We start from the raw sequence: 19,460 nt of genomic DNA, 5'->3' as shown, positions 1-19,460 counted from the left end.
CTGCTGACCTGAATTTGGTTATAAAGTGGTGGTTCTTTCTGATGTGTAACTAAAAGATTTGTTACCATCAGTTTTCACATTATTTTAATATTGTTTGAGGAATGTATGAAGATGAATGTATGCAGATCTGGACTGGTTTTAGCAAATCATCAGTTTTCCAGAAATGGAGTTTTGAGTTTTATTTTTTCAGCCAAAGTAAAAACTGAATTGTGTTAATATAAGAAGAGAGGGACTGTAGAACTAATGATGGTGTTCGTGTCTAATACCTATTGGTTTTATCATTGTTTCAAAATGCAAGTGCCCAGCATCTCAGACTTTCAGCACCATACTTACCCTGTAGGATTTAATTGCCAAATTTCCACATTTTAAGACAATTCCTTAACGCTTAAAGTAGTTCTTGTTACCTTCTAGTAATTTCATATAGGTTGCATTTACATGAAGCAGTGATTCTGTACTTTCCTAGCATGACAGTATTCTGAACAGTGAAATCTCAGTTCGTAGCTGCTTTCCCTGATCCATCAGCCTCCTGAATCAGTGTATCACAGTATAACAAACTTGGGGGCAGTGTCTAGGGTGCCTTTCTGGGTAGTAACACATAGGGGATTGCTCCTGTCAGGAAGGAGGAGGAGGAGATCTGTCCTTTCATGGGTACATGTCCTACTGTCCAAACATTGATTTTTAAGGCACAGATGGAAAAAATCATATGAGCTGCCACCGAAAAATGATCAGCCAACAGCAGTAAGGAAACTAACCACATTCAAAGGCTGTGAAAAGGCCTGCCTGTGGCAGGCAAGATGCTCTCAATTAGATGGGGAGAGAGAACTTTCTCTGGTACATTTGCATTAGCCTTGCAATTGCATAGTCAGTCTGGATATAACAAAAGCCAAAATGCTGCTGTTGCTCATAAAGAGTATGATATGGCTATCAAATTTTTTTCTTCTGGGTGATGGTACCAAAGTTTGAAAACACCCTGGCTGATTTCCAGACTTCATGCAGGGATTTTTTTATGTGTATTTTGAATGCCTTTGGGAGGGAGCCCCTGGAGAGGTATTCCTGCATTCCCACAGGAAGAGGTGTAGCACTGGAGCTGTGGGACTGCACCCACAGTGTGCAAACTGAAGAGGTTGCACTGAGTGCCTGCAGCTGCCCCAGCCCGTGTTTCCCTGCACATGACCTTGCAAGCCCACAAAAAGGCTGAGACTCAGGTCTGCTGCGATTTGTATGCTGCACCGAGCAACTTCTCCCTGTTGTCACCTGGGTTGTCACTTCGTTGAGAATAACTCTGCTTTCTCCTTCATTTCAGTTTTGAAATATCATTCCCTGTTCTGAGAAACCCTGCAATTTGATAAAAATAAAGGCTTGTGCTCATTTGCTGTGATCAGTGCTCTATATTTAATATTAATACTCTTTTGAACTCTCCAGGCAAAAGCCTATTTGCTTTTATTTAGCTTCATATAGGTTTCATGTAGGAGGTTTTTCCTAAGCTTTAAATTCATTTTACTTTTTAATTAAAATTACACTTTAATTTTTAATTAATAGCATGCAGGTCTTGGAAAATGTGAGCATCTTGCTTTCGTACTTGAAAGTAATGTAACTTTTTCTGATACTCAAGGTTTCCAGCTACATACTGGACGTGTTTGCTCTTTAGAGGTGGTTTTGAGTGTCCTTTATTTGAAGGTTAAATGGTAAAATTTAAAAGTCAATGTAACTTTTTGAAGTTTTTGTTAGAGAATATGAACCTCAGTACTCTTCCCTTGTCTCTCCATTATGTTTTAGTAGCTTTAAATAAAATGCTCCACATTTTATCTTCATTGCTGTATGAAGGACTGCAAGACAGATTGTGTGTGATGAATCACATTGTGCATGAATCTCTATCCAGCTGGCAAAGTCCACACTGACTGTGAGCAGCGTTGATTTACCTGTGAATCTGAATGGAGTCAGCGGGAGCTGCTGTACCTTACAGAAGCCAGAAAATGTCCCAGTCTGTGGAGAGGGAAATATGTTTTTTGGCGAGGGCATTTCATTCCTCAATCTCTTTTATAGTGATCAGTATTTTAAATATAGTAGATATCAAGTTCTTATTTGATTTTTAAAGTTAGTAGAGTTCCTTCTGAGCATAACCTTTTACAGGAATGTACATTGCTTGATATGTTGCAGTAAATTTTCTTCTGACTGCTTTCTCAATTAGGTGGAACAATGTTAGGGCTAATTGGTCTGCTGATTATATTCATGCAAGTACAACTCTGAGCTTGGAAGTATGCTAGCAGGTTGACACTTTCAATGGAAAAGTTCTGTGCTAATTTTAGAGCAGAGCAAAGGTTTCTAAGATTTCACTTACATATATTATGAAGAATGTTGCCATTAGATTGTTTAATTTATTCTTTTTTCCTTTATTGCTGCAGGCCACAGACATCCAAAAATAAGGTAAGCAGCTGTTAAATTGAATTTTGCTTTGTCAAAAATCGGTAATAAATATATTTTAAATATTAGATAAAATCTTTAGAACCTTTTTGAAGTTTGAATGTCTCGAAAAGTTTTAAAAGCATTCCTGTTTAATTCCAAAAATTACAGGTAGTACTATAATATTTTACAGCTAGTAGCTGCAGAAAATACATGGGAAAGCAGTTGTTTGCCTCAGTTAATGGAATCCAGAACATTAAAGGAAAGAGAAGCTACTGCCTTTCAATCAGGTATGTGTATACATGTGCATACATTTGTTTTAAATATTACAATAATCATTATGTAATGACATATTCCTATAAGTATAATGAAGCTATTTCATTTGAAGCTACAGCATTTGTTGGATCTCTACAGATGCACAAATGGATGATTATTATTTTTCTCAGCACAATGGATAAATAATGCAATTTTAATTAGTCATTGATATTCATAGTAGTAAAGTAATTCCAGCTTTCATAAAAAAAAAGTCTTAAATATCCATGTATTTATAGAAGCTTATTTAAGCTACAAAATTTTATAAAACTAGAGATAAGCTGCATAATTTTTATGTATACAAATATATACTAGGTAATCAACCTGGTGACAGACATTCTGAGGTGTGGCAATGGGGTATAGTTAACAGTATTAGTGACTATTTTAAGTTACATGCAGTGTACTGATTTTGAGATGCATTTTTCTGAAGCAACACAGAAAATGATGAAACCTTTGGGGAATCTTGAAGAGAAAAACATTCTTATTGAATGAAGTTGTTTTTAGTACATACTTTCATGTCAGGATCATTTTCCTTTTTCTGCCTTGGGGCAGTGGCTGTTTTGTTTGAGTAATTTGTTAGAATCCTTGGGTTCTTATGAAACATTTACAAATTAAGGAATTGTTAAAATGGAGACAGAGTGAGAAGGAATATTGGTAGCCAACCAGGCAGTGCTTTTGCTCTCCTCGCTCTGAGCAAAAAGTTTCTAGTATTTAGATATACCAGTTGCCAAAATTGGCTTTAGCTAAGTACCTTTCCTCAAAAACAGTTAGAATTCCTCAGAAGATGAGAACTGGCCTAAGTGACCTTATAAGGTCCCTTTCAACCTAAACTATCCTGCAAGTGTGCATTTACATGTGTGGAGCCTCCCTACCACCATGCTCTTTTACCATGACCCCTATACTGCTTTTTCTCCACTTTGATTCTTGTAATCTAACTAAACGTATAGCATTAGAAACATGAAACAAACATGTTCCACAGCTCAGAAAGCAGATCAAAAGAACATAGTGCTTTTTATTTTTGGGTGGTTGGAAATTCCCGTGGAAAAAAAATTAGATTATTACAATTTTTCCTCTGATTTTATTCCAAGCAGGAGCAAAAGCTTTCTAGAGAGCAGAATTTTTGAACATTTGAATGTTCATCATGAATTCAGGAGCATTTTGTTTCAGTATTGAAATACTCTAGTACAACATCTTGACTTAATGTGGAAGGAATTAATGGTGTAAGTGTATCTTTTCATGCCTTTCTCTTATTGTAAGTCTTGCCAAAATATCATAAAAATCTTTGGGCTCTTTTTGGTAAATTAGTAGAGCTGTGTCATCCAATAAAAAGCAGTTCTGCTGAGAATATTTCAGCAGTGCTAAGTACTTTCAATACAAAGATAGGAATATTTCCACCCTAACTCAAGTTTAAATGGTTGAGATTTGCAAAAGATGCTTTTCACAAGATTAGTGGGTTCTTGAGGAAGCAATGAATTCTCTCCCTGACAAGTGTGAGCAGCTGTTCAGGCAGCATGTGGTCATTAGCTGCTGCTGTCCTTCAGTGTCAATGCATCGGTTGCATGGGCATGAATGAGTTTTGCTGTGGTTAGAAGGATTTGGGTAGGGAACACATCAGTATGAACCAAATACAGAAATTTGACAATCAGAAGGTGATTCATGGTCTGAAATAACATTCAGATAACAAGCTGTGCCTGAGTGATCCAGCTCAGGACTAGCAGCAATATGACCATTTGGGACAGGTTCTTGATTTTGCCTGAACCCCAGCAGAATCCTATATTGCAATAAACATACCGTTCCTAATATTTAACCTTTTCAGCAGTAGCCTAAATGCATGGGCCTTCCCACTGAAAACTTAAAATGCTTGACTTCTGCTTTCTAGGTGTTTTTTTCTCTACAAAAAAAATGAAAAATGAAATTAAAAATGAGAAATAAACATGTAAAGTTTTACTTTTCTTATATCTGTATCTGCCAAACCACAGGAAGAAATACTTAACTCATTTAGCTACTTGTAGTATAAGTCTGACTTACAGTAAGACAGGAAAAGGAAACTCAAGTGTTTTGAGAACTGGCCTTCATATGGATTAATATTGAATAAGAATTTATGTAGCAATTATCAATAAGAGTACATAAAATGCACTGTAGTAGTATCTATATTGCATTTTAGAGATTGTTGCATTGCACTATAGTAGTATCTTTGATGTAAAATCAAACTTCTCTGGCAATCTGAAGCAAAAATTACTCCATTGATCTGCTAGGGTATATGGGAACATAGTTTGAGCCTCTGAAGGCAGTTGATCCTAAGAATTCACAATTCCTCTCTCCTGGGACTATAGTGACAAAAACAGCTTTGTAAGAAGTCGTCCAGTCAAGATTCCTGGGACAGTGCCTAATTAGTTTTCTGCCCTTCTGAGCAAGGGTTGTGAATGGTCTGTTCTATTACATTTTACTTTCTGGCAGATTTTCACTCTGTGAAATCTACCAACAGCAAGAATTTGACTCTTGATACTGTGTGTATATATTAAAAGATGAGATTTGATACATCCTTTACCCATTAATTTCTTCAGTTTCTGACTAAAAGCAGAAACTTAATAGACTTGGTGTTAACTAAAGATAAATTAATGCGTTTCATTAAAACCTTCCTAACAAAATACTGAATTTAACAAAACTCTTAGCATAAATTTACAGTGTGTACATATAGTTTAGACTTGTTTCCAGGATGGGGAGGAATTCTTTATACCCTGTTTTCTTCTAGGTCCTGTGGGATTTTCTTTTGATGGGGAAGAAGGACAAGGATGGAGAAGTGTGAATTTGCCATTGGTAGATAGAATGTAGATCAGCACTCTGTCTGCTAAGCTTCTTGGATTAATGAGACCAAGTGGTACCTACAGGTTTCTGTGATGAACAAACCAATTTTGTTGTCAATTCTAATTGTTATCAACTCTGTTAAGGGGAAAATAAACCATTTTTTAAATTACCCTAGGTACTTCTGTTGCTAAAAAAATTTCAGTAGACACTTGGTTGAACCTCTGTCAGTCAGGTAAAAATTACTGCCCCTGGTAGGTATGTCTCCAGTTAACTCCGTGTGGGCAAAGGCATCTTTTCTAATTGAATCTTCAAGTATTTGTCTTAACTTGCCTTCAGACTGTAGTGGGCAAGGGTTGCCTGAAGTAGTTGTAAATATTGGACACTGCTGAAAACCTGATGTGAATGATCATTGCATCCCAGTTCTTGTACTGCTGTGGTTAGATAACAGTGCTAGTATAATTCATTACTTTCTTAGGAACAGCGTCCTGAGCTCAAGGGACACCTTTTACAGTAAAGAATCTGATTTAATTTCCGACTCCATTTAATCTTTGTGCAGCTGGGGCTGCCAACAAAGATGCCTGTTGTAATGTGGATGTATCCACTAGGAAAAATTGACAGATGGTAACAAAATCTTGTACCAATAATCCAGGCTGTGTTTGAACTCATGACCTGTATGTGAAGGACTCAGTATCCCATTACAAATCCCTTGAGCTATCTACTCATCTGTGTCTAATTTTTAAAAAGTCCCTGTCTCACACCTATTCTTTCAGTGTTTTACAGAAGTTAGGTTCCTCGTCTTTCTGTCTGCTAATGTCATTCTGATACTTTTTTCCACATTTTGATTTTCTTGGATATTCTCTTTTTCAATTTTCAAGTCTGTTGTTTCCATGCTAACTTGCATTTCATTATCCATTGAAAGGGGGATAGTTTGGAATTTAATGAAATTGTTTAGTACAATGTATTAATGCATATATTTGTTTTAATGAATGTGACTATTTTGTGTAGCAAGTTCAGGAAATTGCTCACATTTTAAGAGAGGTTTTAACAGGTGAGGAAGAATAAAATTGTCATAGAGAACGCAGTTAAGAAGGGCATTGTTTGGTATCTTTATTAATCTGTTCATAAGATCTTTCTGTTCTTCACTAAGACCAAAAAACTCAAATAAGTGTTTCCTAAAATTATGAATTTGTTGATTGAGGTTATTAATATTACTGCAACAGTAGTCCTATTATAACATAGTATTAACTTAGTTTTTTATTGAAGTATGGAATAAAAGGCAGCTTCTGTCATAGCTAGCTTTCTTTGATATTTTAATTCTTATCAGCCCTTTTCTCTCTTTTCAAGCCTAAAAACAGAGTGTTGGTTTTCTTGAAATGGTTAATAGCTAATAATTTCATAGACAACTTGGGCTAACCATCTATTCCTTCATCAGCACATCATGCCAACAGTAGGTGAATTCACCAGCTATGTAGAACTCTTTGTGTGTCTCTGAAATTTCAGATAAGAAAAAATAATTTTCATATGTTTTGTAAACATGAATACAGAAATAAGCTGCATCAAATCACATTTTTAATATGTAAACTTACTGATCCAAAAAGCAGTATCTTTTTATGCTGTCCATTTATGGGAAATGTAATTTCTATTTAGTTTAGTGTTAATCAAAGGAGCTAGAGATCTGCAAATTTAAAATCTATTAAATTGGTATGATTTCAGCTTCTTTAAAGGAAATGCAGGTATCTCCCTAGGTGATAGATACACTGGCATCAAGATACAGTTTTCTGTAATTAAGTGCATTTGCCTGAACTCCAGGTCTCCATGAGATGATTCACATAAAATACCGATTAAAAGAAAAGTGACAGTTCAGAAGGATACTGGTTTACATATTGGGAGTAGCTTTTTTCAGAAGGACACTCAATCATGTGTTTCATCTGCAAGAATGTGTGCAAATACTTTTTTATTTCCTTGAGTCAGGAGTCAGAGACTGCTAACAAGTTATCCTGACTGGAGCATAAAATACCTGCCCTTTATGGCAGAGCATTTTGAAGCATTAGGTTACAATGTTATCAAATCACAGTATACTCTTTCCCCCCTGGGCTGATGCTTTGAATCATTTAAAAACTCTGGAACTGTTTTTCCTATTGCACTTAGGTACTGAAACTTGTCCTGGCACTGGACCAAAGAAAGAAGATAAACAGCTGAGCACTGTTCACCCAGGTGAAAACAAAACTGAGAGACAGACCGAGGCAGCAAGTCTTTGGGTAGCTGCAGGAAAGGACCACATGGAGGAGCAGCACTGCAGTGCTGAATCAACGTTGGAGCCACACACCCAGTCCACAGGGACAGTGGGCAGGCCTTCCTCGGGCTTTTTATCATCTGGGGATGCCGGTAAAGATAACAGTCTGCAGCTGAGGGAAAGACAGCTCTCCAAGGATGCAGTAAAAATAGAAGGGGCTGGGGAGTCTGGAGTGAAACTCCCTCTTGAGCCAATGGTAGATGCTTTGGCTTTAACAGATGCTGATTATATGCCTACTGATTTGGTTCCTCCTGATAAAGATGTGGCAGCTGATAGAAATGTGCTCAGATCAAAACATGCTGCTGGGTCTTCGGAAACTGCTGGTGGCCAGCTTGGAAATAGTGATTTAAATCAGCAACAGATACAGCCTGATGATGATGATGAACCTTCATGGGACAGAACAGCATCAGATGAATGTTCTGGGTGTAATAAAGTGTCTGAGCACGACACTACTGCCCATTCACGGGTGTGCAAGAAAATACAGAGAGCAGCAGGATGGGAGGAGAAGGTCAATAATGAACAAGAAGATTCATTTCTGAGATTTTTGAATGGTAACATAATAGACACTGAAGAATCTGCAAACTTTGCAAACCAAGAGGACTTTGACACTGTTCCAGATATTTCACCCGAACGAGCATCTTATAACTCCCTGGAAGCTTTATCACTAGATGACAGCTTTTCTTCTCTTGACGAACTTACAAGAAGGATAGAGATTACTGAGGTAAATATTGTGAATCCCATAAAATCTTTCATGTTTATCTCAGTTAAAATATTTTACGTATTGCCAGCTTCAAAATGTGTTAGATATTCCTTCATGTGTCACTTTTTCAAATCTGAAATCTGTACATAGTTAATTGTTCTGAGTTACTCAGAAAAAGTTTCATTTTGCCTCTCTGTCTCCTTCTTGACCAGCAGTGCACTGTGTTTCAAAATTAAGATTGATTTTATGCATTAATGTGATACCTGCAGGGTTTTCTTTTTTTTTTTTTATTCTGACACAGGCTGTTTAATTCCTGTTAAATCAAATTTTGTCTCAGAGATCTACATCATGCCTATGATGTACCATCATCCATTTCTATGCATAGAACAAAGTTTGCTTTTTTTGTGCTTATTCCATAGAGGTGAGAACTACATATATATAAATTCTGTATATGAATGAATGGGCTTCTGATTTTGTCAAGTTTAGGCAGATCTGTTGTTCAACCTAAGCTAAGAAAGAGCTTCTAACCCTGAACCCACCTTCCTTAAGCACTGCTGATAGGCCTGTAACAAGGGTGAGTGCTTCATAAGCTAAATTGCTCTTCTGAAAATAGAGATGATTTATTGCTTTGGGACTTTTTTGGAGAGTGTAATGACGACATCTTTGCTTTATTTGTCTTTTTGTTTTTCTGCATTTGCATCCATGGAGCTTTTTTCTAAAGAAAAAAGAGCTTTTTTCTAAATGAAAAAATGAGTGGTTTGTGATGTTATTTCAGATGCTGGAGGGGGAAGACTTGTATAAAGGTATCTTCTTAGTTCATCTCTATTTTTAAGATCTTTAACAATAGACTATCCTTTGGCAATAAAGTTGCAGTACTTCTCTATAGATCAAGCTAATTCACAGAGACCAAGAAACCCCACAATCACTCAAGGACAGTGACCAAGCAGGGAACTTAATACTGGGGATCAATGCTGATGTTATTACATGTTTGGTAAAGTCTCTAGAGCTGAGGAGAGAGCATTTGGGTTTCTCTCCCTGCCTCAACAGTTTGTTACATCCTTTCCAAGATCATACCTCTCGTCTTTTGTGGGCTTTCAGGAAGTATGCCACATGCCAGGACTGACAGCCACGCACACAAAGCTGTACACTAGGAGATGTGGAAACCCACATACATGTTAATACACGTATCCCAAACTTTCAACTTTTGGACTTCAGTAAGTCCACTGGCTTGCATTCACCTAGAGGGTGGTTTTGAAAAAGAGCATTTTGCTGACAAGCTGTGATAAGCCCATATACATGTATAACAAAAGAGTAATTTAAGTATCATCCCTCAGCATTAAATTTCTTTTGAGCCCACTGAAAGTTCTGCATTTAAGCAGTGGAGTACTTTTCTGTTTCACATAGATAAAGCCTAAATTAATCAAATAGCATCTATTTTTAAACAGCTATGTTTGTGCCATTTGTGTTTCAGAGGACCGGATAGGAAGCAGCATATTGATACTGTTAGAAAAATTATGCTTGTATTGATTGTCCCTGTGACCGATGATGATGCTTTACAGGGCATCTAATTTCAATTCTAGTTTGCTCTCCTGACGCTGGGACTGCCAGTACTCTGATGGCAGAGTTGAGAATCTGCAGAGGAAAAAGTACCTTGAGTTTTCCCATAGAGTTTTTCCTGGCCATATAAGGCATCATGTTGGCTGCATTGGTGAGAGTCCACTTGAATCATTCTTAGCAAGAGGTCTGAGTTTTGTGTGAGGCAGGGGGCTTAAATGGGAGAAGGATTAATGTCAGTAGCAATTAAAATTTGTAATATGCAGCATCTGGGGTTGTTTTGCAATACTTGAGATTTTTAGGTCCCACAGGGTGAGTTAAGGACACCACCCCAGCTTGTATTGTTTCATTACACTCTTCCAGGATGTTTTTCCAGGTAATCTTACCACCCATCCAAGCCTAGGGGTTGTTTTTCAGAAGTAGTGAGCACCCACAGCTTTCTTTGAAGACACATTTGGAAGAATTTGGCACTCCTGAGAAACCAGCATTGTTAACTTGTGTTTTAGTGCTAAAATAAGATTGCACTGAAGTTTTGATCAGCAGACTGATCTTTGTACCCAGCTGTAACACTTCCTTTCTTGTCCTCTTAAAGGCTTTGAAATTGCATTGTTCAGGCTATAGAACAATATAGCCAAGAAGATAACAGTGTCTTCATACTGGTTTTTAATGAGGTATCTAGAAAATGCATTGGTAGCCACATGAACGAAATTAAATGATTCACATGAAATGTACCAATGTGGCAGTAAAAAATTAAAAAACAATCAATTTGACTTGATAAAACTTGTCATGAAGTGTTTACAAAACTGCCACAAACAAATTAGAATGGAAGGTGGAAGTAAAGATAATTTTGAAATTACTTGGGGACAAAACCCATATGGTAGGATAAAATTTCATTAATGTTCTTCAATTGACATATAATAATAATTTATTGAAAATGGGGAAGGGCAAATACTTGTGTATGTATTTACAGCTAAGAAGTTTTGCTTGGCTCCATATTGAGTTCCAAGAATCATTTCATGCATTTTTCTAATTTAGATACTTTGTCGCTTACTTTTAGTTTATCATTTGCAATAACTAATTACAAGAGTGAAATTTCACCAAATTCTGACTGGATTTAAATAGTTGCAAAACTGAAATAGTAGTTTTCATATTGTACAGGTCCTTATGCTTCTTCACTAGTACACATACAACAACAGCAAATGATGGAAAACCAATCATTTTATAGAAACAAGATTTGTACAGCTAACAAAGAGCTTTGAAGCACAGTCTGAAGCTGGCAACAACAGATACTAGAAGTATATAGCTCTTCTTATATATTTTTGCTATAATTTCTGTGGGAATGCAATGACACACCAGTGGCAAAACAAATTGTAATCTCAAAAAAGTTGCATTTTCCTATATAAAATAGAAGGTTGTAGAGTAAACTTTTTATGTGAAAGACAGTTAGGGAAGTGAGTAAAATCTTGAAGCTTTGCCTTATTAGAAAATTATAATTGGGAAATTCTTTTTAGAAAGCAAAGATAGTGAGATTGTCTAACAAAACATAAAATTTTTGGATGGCATTTTGTGTACCAAGAAATGAAGTCTTCACTAAGTTTGGAGGCAATGTTTTGCATCCTCTGTTCTCTTGTATGGCTTGGGTCGAGTTTGTAAGAACTAGGCTTCCATGTGACGTGCTTACACAGTATCTGAGGTATTTGTTGCTGTATAAAAGAGCTCAGGTGCTTGCATGGCAAGTGTATCAGCAGGAAAAAATAGTTACCTTCTGTAGCTGTGGTATGAATCCTGGATCTGCTAAGTTAGTTCTTTTTCAAACTCTAATTACTCACATATCTAATGTATTTTACTAGCAAAGGGGTTTGTCTGCTGCTTTTATTGTAACACAGGGCAGTCTTGGGTTTTGTCATTTTGCAGATTACTGCCTTAAGAAAATCTGATATTGCTTGTAATAAAACTCCAGTCCTTTGCCAAATAACTGAATAAGGAATACAGCCCAAAGAATAATACACAAACCTTCTTGAGTAGTTTTCTGCATTCAGACCAAACTACTTAATACAATGAGCTTTTATTCCTAGTTCCCAGTTTGTAGTGCCTCCATTCTGGGGTTTTTATTTATGTCTATATCTAGAACTAATTCTAATTGTCGAATCCAATATGTTTTCTCAAAGAACTTGAATTACAAGGACTTATTTTCATAGTTTTGTCTGGTATGTTTTTAAAAACTACATACAGACATATTTGTTGAAAGTAAGAGCAGTGTAAGAAGATTTTTTGTTATTTCATTACCAAACGCTGTTTTAAACAGAGAAAAGACAGGTAGTTTAATTAGAGTTTATTTTTTCTAATTTTGCAACCTGGTTATTAAAATTTATCTAAAAGGTGTAAAACTTTTGATTGATGCTGATTCACTTTCTATTAATGGTGGGGAAAAGAGAAAAGCTTTATTTAACAGAGTTTCAATTAACCAGCAGTCTAAATTCTGCTTTCCTTTTTGACTGTTGGTGAAAATGCCAGCACACACCTGCATGCCGCTTTCAGTTCCTGTACAGTGGCTATAAAAGCTCTAGTTGGAAGATTTTGTAAAGGCCAGAAGAGCTGAGTAAGCCCAGTTACATAGATGTTCCAAGATCATCTTTTGTTAGCTATCCAGATGTGAGTTAAGAAAATATCTGATGTTTCAATAGGGTCCTTTATGCAGCTCTTTCATACAAGAGCTGTTTGCAGGGCAGTCTGGTGCAAGCCTGTATTTTTCTGCCTGTGGTTCAAGTCAAGCCTCTGCTTGGCTTGTGGTCAACTGTATTAACCACAGTTCCCTCATTAACTTCCAATTTAAATAATATATTATGCCTTTTTTAATTCCTCTTGCCTGAAGAGTGGGATGTAAAGCTTTATCCTGTGTGGCGGCTGAGTCCTTCTCTTTAGATGTTGAAGATCATCAGATGTTATGGGAGATGGATCTAATATAATCACTTTGTGTATTGCAGACAAAGACAAAAAACCTTAAGTGCATAACTTGTAAAATTCAAAGGCAGATGAAGTATGGCAGATGAATTATAGTCATGTCATGGAGCTGAGTCAGGGCAGGTTTATGTTGGATGTTAGAAAAGGTTCTTCACCCAGAGGGTGGCTGGGCACTGGAACAGGCTCCCCAGGGTAGTGGTCACAGCACCAGCCTGACAGAGTTCAAGAAGCGCTTGGACAATGCTCTGAGACACATGGTGTGACTCTTGGGGTGTCCTGTGCAGGACTAAGAGTTGGACTGGATGATCCTTGTGGGTCCCTTCCAGCTCAACATATTCTATGATTCTATTCTAGGTATGAATTACATATCACGTAAAGGGGCCATTTTTCAAAATACAGTTTATGGCTTTTGTTGGGATAGGGAAGTAACACTAGCCACACTGATTTTTATTGCAAAATCAAAACAACTTGCTCCTCCTTTTTAAGCAAGAGAAGATGTTCAGAATAGAGAAACCTGTGCTGTGTCAAATTAGTTCTTTATACATTTAAAGTAAATCCTGAAATGTAGCCATGTAGGCTGACAGGGAAAGTAAATGAACCTCATTGTAGCAAGACTTTCCTCCAGAAAGCCTTTTATGTAACTGTAATTACTGAAACACATTTTCACATAATCCTGTCAAGGATAGCCCTCTGGTTTTAAGCTTGGAGAAGACAGTGAGTTTGTGGTACAGTCATTCAGAAGCTACCAAGAGCCAACAGACAAAATGAAGTGTCTCAGGTTGCAATGATGACTTGCAGAACAGACCACCACTTTTAATCTTAGGGCAGACTGGTAGGAATGCCCTGGCATCTCTGGGTGACATTCCCACCTTGTGCAGTCCAAGCCACTTGGGAATAATCGTGCCAGGCAACAGCCAGCCTGCTGTGTGGGTGGTGTGGGAGGAGCCATTGATCCTCTTTATGAAAGCAATGCTGTCAGCAGAAGCTTAAAATAATCTACTCTACTAAAGGATATCATTTCATCTCCACCCTTCCAAATAAATAAGTCAAATTAAAGCACTCCTACATAATCCCCCTTCCTCTTCACAACCAGGGAACATAAGTGCTGATTTTTCTTGCTGGCCTGTTAAATTTTTGTGGCAATTTTGCAAGGCTAATTTAACATAACCAGTAGGAGCTGCACCTCTGTGCACTCATTTGTTGTGATAAGACACTTGCAGACTATTATTTCTGGGTCATTTGTGCCAACTACTGGTCCTCTGCATGTTGACTTAGACAATTTATTTCCTCTGCCTCCACACTTTCACTACTTTCCAAGTACTTCCTTGTATTGTTTCATTAAATAAATCCATTCAAGCTCTTGAGCAGATAAACAAAAGGGAAAGAGTATAAAAAGTGTGGCAGAGATCAATTTTACCCTCTCAGTTGTGATTTTGGAAAAGTTATTAAAGACTGTAGGCATGCACCCACAGTCCCCAGGTCCACGTTGTTCTGGGTAAAGTTATTTCTCCATTTGAGGGCTATAAAATACTGCCAGACCTGAGACTTGCAAGTGTAATTGCCACATTTATCAGTTAAATATTGCAAAGGCCAAAGCTTTTGGCAGCAGTGCCTATTGGATTGTGCCCTGTGTCTCACTGTGTGCAGTGCACCATCTCTCTGATTACAGCGTGCATCAATGCATTATATAAGCTTGTAGCATGAGGCGAGCTTAAGGACATAAGTTATGAAGTTGTTTGGTTTTTTTCTTTTTCTCTAGAGCTCTTGGAAATGCAATGCAAACAAGTTTTTATGGGGAATCTTCTAACTTATGCTATAGATAGACTTAAGCAGTCAGCTGTCTGCAACTACAGCTTTACTTGGAAAATTGGGAGGTTTTGAGTTTTAGTGGAAAAGTAGAAGCCTTTGGGGTTATCTCATAGATGAGTTGCAAATTCAATTGTAAATGCGATACGTTTTTTCTGTAGCACAAATGTATACATGTTACTTTCCAATTTAGCAAACGTTACTGCTGATCTACAGAATTAATTTTTTTTAAGTCCTACTAAGATCTAGGAAGAAATAATTATGACTTTTTTTGAGGCAAGTATGCTCACAAGGTAAAAACAAGAGCAGTTCTAAACATGCTTTCTACTTTAAGTTCTGTTTATTTCTAGCACACTGGGAACTGCTTGCTTAGGAAAGCATTTTTCTCCTGACACCTTACCTACTTTCATTTCATTAATAACTAGGAAGTTACCGACTGCTCAGTCAACCCAGTAAGGCTTAGCCTATATTCTTGCAACTAATCCAAATGCTATAGCAAAGAAAGGAGAAGTTGTGATGACTTGTTTATTGACTTGTTGACCACACTGCTGTTTGTGCAAGCTGTTTGGGTGACCAGCCTGTAGGGAAGGATTTTTGAGCTGCTGCTGTATCCAGAGAGCTTATTACAATGTGGAGCTGGAATGTATCCAGAGCACTGTAGCTTTCGTGTTCCCTCTATTTGGGTTTGTAGCCCTGCTGTAGCTGCTTTTCCCCCATGGGGAACCAATTGCAGTGCTGGAAAATTAATCTCACAGTAAGTATTTGATGGTCTCTACAGGATTATATCTTTGGAGGTGCAGCAGCAGTGTGTCATTGACTTCTTATTGCCCTCTGATGATAATGATTTTGGCACAAATCCGCCTCACCACTGCCCCTGCCCCTGTCAGCTTACAGAGGAACACAAAGTATGATCCAAGCAAAAAATGTGTGGGTGTATCTAAGTTCTATAGCAATTAAGGGCAAGCGGTGTCAGTAAGCAGCAGAATGATACTGCAGCTGTCCTGTCTGTTCAGGACTTGATATCTTCAAGAAAGAGGTTTCACAAGTGTTGCAATGTTTAAGAAAAACAGATTGGAAACTATTTATTAACTGTTTAACTTGTTTCCTCCCTGAGTCATTGAGAGAAATTGAAGCATGAGCTCTGTTTAACATCTCTTGTGCCACTCACTGACTTTCCTGATAGATTACCCCAGTGGAAGGATTGGTGTCTATATTAAAGAAGAGAGATGACAGGGATGGAAAAACAATTGCTCAAGTCCAGCAAAGGCAAACAAAAAGAAGAGTGAGATTCCAAGAAATGGAAGACACATTGGATCAAGGTAGTTTAAAGCTCTTAATTAATGGGTTGCACTCTTGGGGTGCAAATATTGTCAATCTTTTGTTCACAACAGCAAAGCAGGCATTTATTGAATATACTCTATTGGTTTTTTAAAACTTAGTGAGTAAAGGTGATTGATCAAAGATTGTTAATCCGTACCAGGTTTGGGTGACAAGTCTACAGAAGGATACAATGAGGACACTTCAGTTTTAAAGCCTGGTTGAGAAGTCACTGCTTTTTTCCTCTGGCTGAATGATTTTCAAGTGACAGATAATATATGAGCAATGTTCATTGCTTGGAAGTGGGAAGTGGGAAGGCTTTCTCCTTAAATCCATTTACTGTGTAGGTAGATGGATGCAAAAGAACAAATCTGTTGTGCTTTGTCCATATGTACATTTCCAACATTTCTAGTACACCATGAGATTGGAGGGTATCAGATTTTAACCCTGCTTTATAATTTAACATCCATACATATTTGCTAGCTGTCATTAAATCTGGCTTTACACCTTACTGTGTTTTTGATGGGCTAAATAGCTTCATGAGAAACACAGTATGTTATTCTGTTATGCTCTCTTTTGGAGTTTAGGGTCTTCATTATTCAAACTGAAGAGATATTAAGAAAAATAGTTTTGAATGATAATGATATAGAAAGTGCTATCTACTGTGTATGCCAGCCACTAAATGATATAAATTCATTCTTAAAGGTGTCTCAAACATTCATGGCCTAAAAAGAGACCCTATCCCATCTTTTTCTTGAAATTATTTTTAAAGTATTTATGTTTTATTTAAAATTCCAGTTAGAGTTTTTTCTATTGTTTTTTTCTCAAGGATTTAGTGATTCAAAAGGAAAGTAGTTGTATATTGTTGTTATTACTTTAAATTTGATTTCAAACACACACCAAAAAAAAAATGTTGAACACTTGAATGTTTTTTTTACCCTATTTCTTCTCCCTGGTGTACAGTGAAGGGAGTACAGAAACTTGCTTAGAGTCAAATCTGTCTGACAGACGACGCAGATGTTGTTCATGCATACAAATTAGCAAGGACAAGTGAGGTGGTGAGGATGTAGCAGCACCTCTGCAACCTCTGCATTGCTCCTACTCTGGAAGAAGCAGTCATGCAAAGAGTAACTGAGATGTAAAATAACCCCACACGTTAGCCTTCACTGAAGGTTTTGTGTCTGTAGTCAAAATGTGAGAGTAATCACAAGCAGTTCATTGTAGTGCAGTCAGTGTCATTATGAATGAAGCAAGAATGTTTCCATTTGGTTTAGTTTCCAAGCCTTTGTTTCATTTCAACTATTTCATGAAGGACGGTTGTGGGGCATTCTCACAGTGATCTCAGCACAGCAAGGACAGGTACACAGACTGCAGAAATGAAGCAATATAATTATTTAGGTTTCTGAAAAGACAGAAACATAAAATTCCTCGTATGTATTGTGGTCACTTTGACATGGTGAGCATTATTAAGTGTGTTTACCTCCTGACCCATTCATGATACAAACCTATCAGCTTTTCCGCATGCACTTATATTGCTTTGTATAGCATCTTTTTTTACCTTTTCTGCTCTTATTTACAGATGAAGTGTCTGGTGGCTCCTGTGTTTTGCTGATCCTGCTGTGCATAGCAACTGTTTTCCTTAGCATTGGAGGAACTGCACTGTACTGCACCTTTGGTGACATGGAATCCCCTGTGTGTACTGAATTTGCAGACAACATGGATTTCTATTATACACAGATACTGCAGCGTGTGGAAGAACTGAAACACTGGATAGCCCTCTCATAGCTGAAAGGAGTGGACACAGCACTCTGAGAGCTCACCAGTGGCTACTGGAGAGAGTAGAACAAAACTGTGATTTCAAGTTCTCTAACACTTGCCACCTGCAAGTGATGTGTATTTGATGATACACTTTCACATTTACTTAGAAATCAAGAAAATTTTAGTTTAGCAATCAGGTGGCAAAATATTCACATCTGTTCACAACTGTAGCAGTGTGGCATGGGAGCATAAAAAGTTATTATCTTCATCCTTTTGAGAGTAGGCAAGTAGGTTTTCATCCACTTGAGCAAGTGAAGAAGAAGGAAGAAAATTAACTGTCTTCTGTATTCTCTCCCATTGCCACACATTGTGTAAGCAATCTCTGGAAGCTTAGTAAAAGGACAGCTTTAATTTACAGCTGTTTGTGCAAAGGTGTTGCCGCCAGCTATCATGCAATAAGTCTCTGTTTTATGGAAACATTATTTTTTTTTCTAAGTCTTAATGTTTTTATCCATTTTATTTCTCCTGGTGAGCCATGTAATTATTTGGGTGGAGTGAGAAGAGTGCGGTGGCATTCACGGAGCCCTCATTCGGTGATTACCAGGCTGACCCTGTATCTTATAGCTTGCAGTGAATATCATGAATGGGATAAATCTGCTGGCAGATTTCACTAAATTTCTTGGACCTTTGCTCTCAGTATCATGTAGGTTGTTTTAGAAATGGAAGGTTAAAAAAGAAGTCACTGGTCTCACTAAACACAGAAACAAAAGATGTTTAGTAAATTATTCATATTAAATAATCAAGTGGCTTTGGCCCATTTTAAAGCACCTGGTAGCAGGTGTGGGGCCAACTGGGTTTTCCTCCAGCTATGTCACTAACTTGGAGTAATCACTTTGTGCCTCAGTTTCTCCTCCATAAATGGGGAATAATGATCCTTGCCTTTGTCTATGAATATTTATTGGAATTAGGGCTCATGTCTGATTCATCCCAAATGAGTGCACAGGATCACGGAACCATGTGGCTGCAGCCTCTGTCAATGAGTGAAAGTTATGTAAAGTGGGACTGATCCAACAGAAGACATTCAGAGGTTCACTGCAGATCCACAGATCTGTTAGCATTCCAGGGCACTTGTTCCAGCTGATAAAGCACATTTGCATTTATTTGCCCTGCAGTTCTGGGACCTGTATTGCACAATCTGTTCTTTCTCTATTAGTTTTGCAGACAAATTTAGATCAGTACAGAGAGTCATTTTAAATGGGTATTTCTATCACTTGGTGCTCAGCCCTCCCTGTGTGGTGGTGACAGAAACACTGACAGGACAGTGAAGGTGAGAATTAGATACACAGGCCTTTGGGCCACGCTCTGGTCAAGATGTGGCAGCTGTTCTTGCACAGAGCACAGTGGTCCAGCCCTGCTGATGGTGTGAGTGTGAAATGATTCCTTTACACCTCAGGAAACAGCATTTTTGAGGGGTCCACTTCACTCCACTCTGTGGTTTCCTGCTTACTAACCTTGTATGATGCAGTGTGTTCAGGTTTAGGATATTATTTTGTA

At 37.6% G+C, this 19,460-nt stretch overlaps 1 protein-coding gene across 6 annotated transcripts in view; it reads left to right on the top strand.

The window, feature by feature from the left end:
* Positions 1 to 18,705, top strand: part of CNST (consortin, connexin sorting protein) — a 46,198-nt gene extending 27,493 nt beyond the window's left edge. For 5 of the 6 annotated variants that reach the window (XM_058834466.1, XM_058834467.1, XM_058834465.1 and 2 more), the window contains 5 exons: positions 2,403 to 2,424; positions 2,594 to 2,690; positions 7,666 to 8,531; positions 16,015 to 16,150; positions 17,728 to 18,705. In XM_058834466.1, coding sequence (XP_058690449.1) covers positions 2,403 to 2,424; positions 2,594 to 2,690; positions 7,666 to 8,531; positions 16,015 to 16,150; positions 17,728 to 17,933 — 1,327 coding nt within the window. In that variant the 3' untranslated portion in view covers positions 17,934 to 18,705. The remainder of the gene's footprint in view (positions 1 to 2,402; positions 2,425 to 2,593; positions 2,691 to 7,665; positions 8,532 to 16,014; positions 16,151 to 17,727) is intronic. The other variant, XM_058834471.1, reaches the window with a different exon arrangement.
* The last annotated feature ends 755 nt before the right edge of the window (positions 18,706 to 19,460 follow it).

This window comes from Poecile atricapillus, chromosome 3 (assembly GCF_030490865.1).
Source record: "Poecile atricapillus isolate bPoeAtr1 chromosome 3, bPoeAtr1.hap1, whole genome shotgun sequence".
Lineage (NCBI taxonomy): Eukaryota > Metazoa > Chordata > Aves > Passeriformes > Paridae > Poecile > Poecile atricapillus.
The sequence above is the reverse complement of the archived record's forward strand: the minus strand, read 5'-3'. Positions and strand labels throughout refer to the sequence as shown.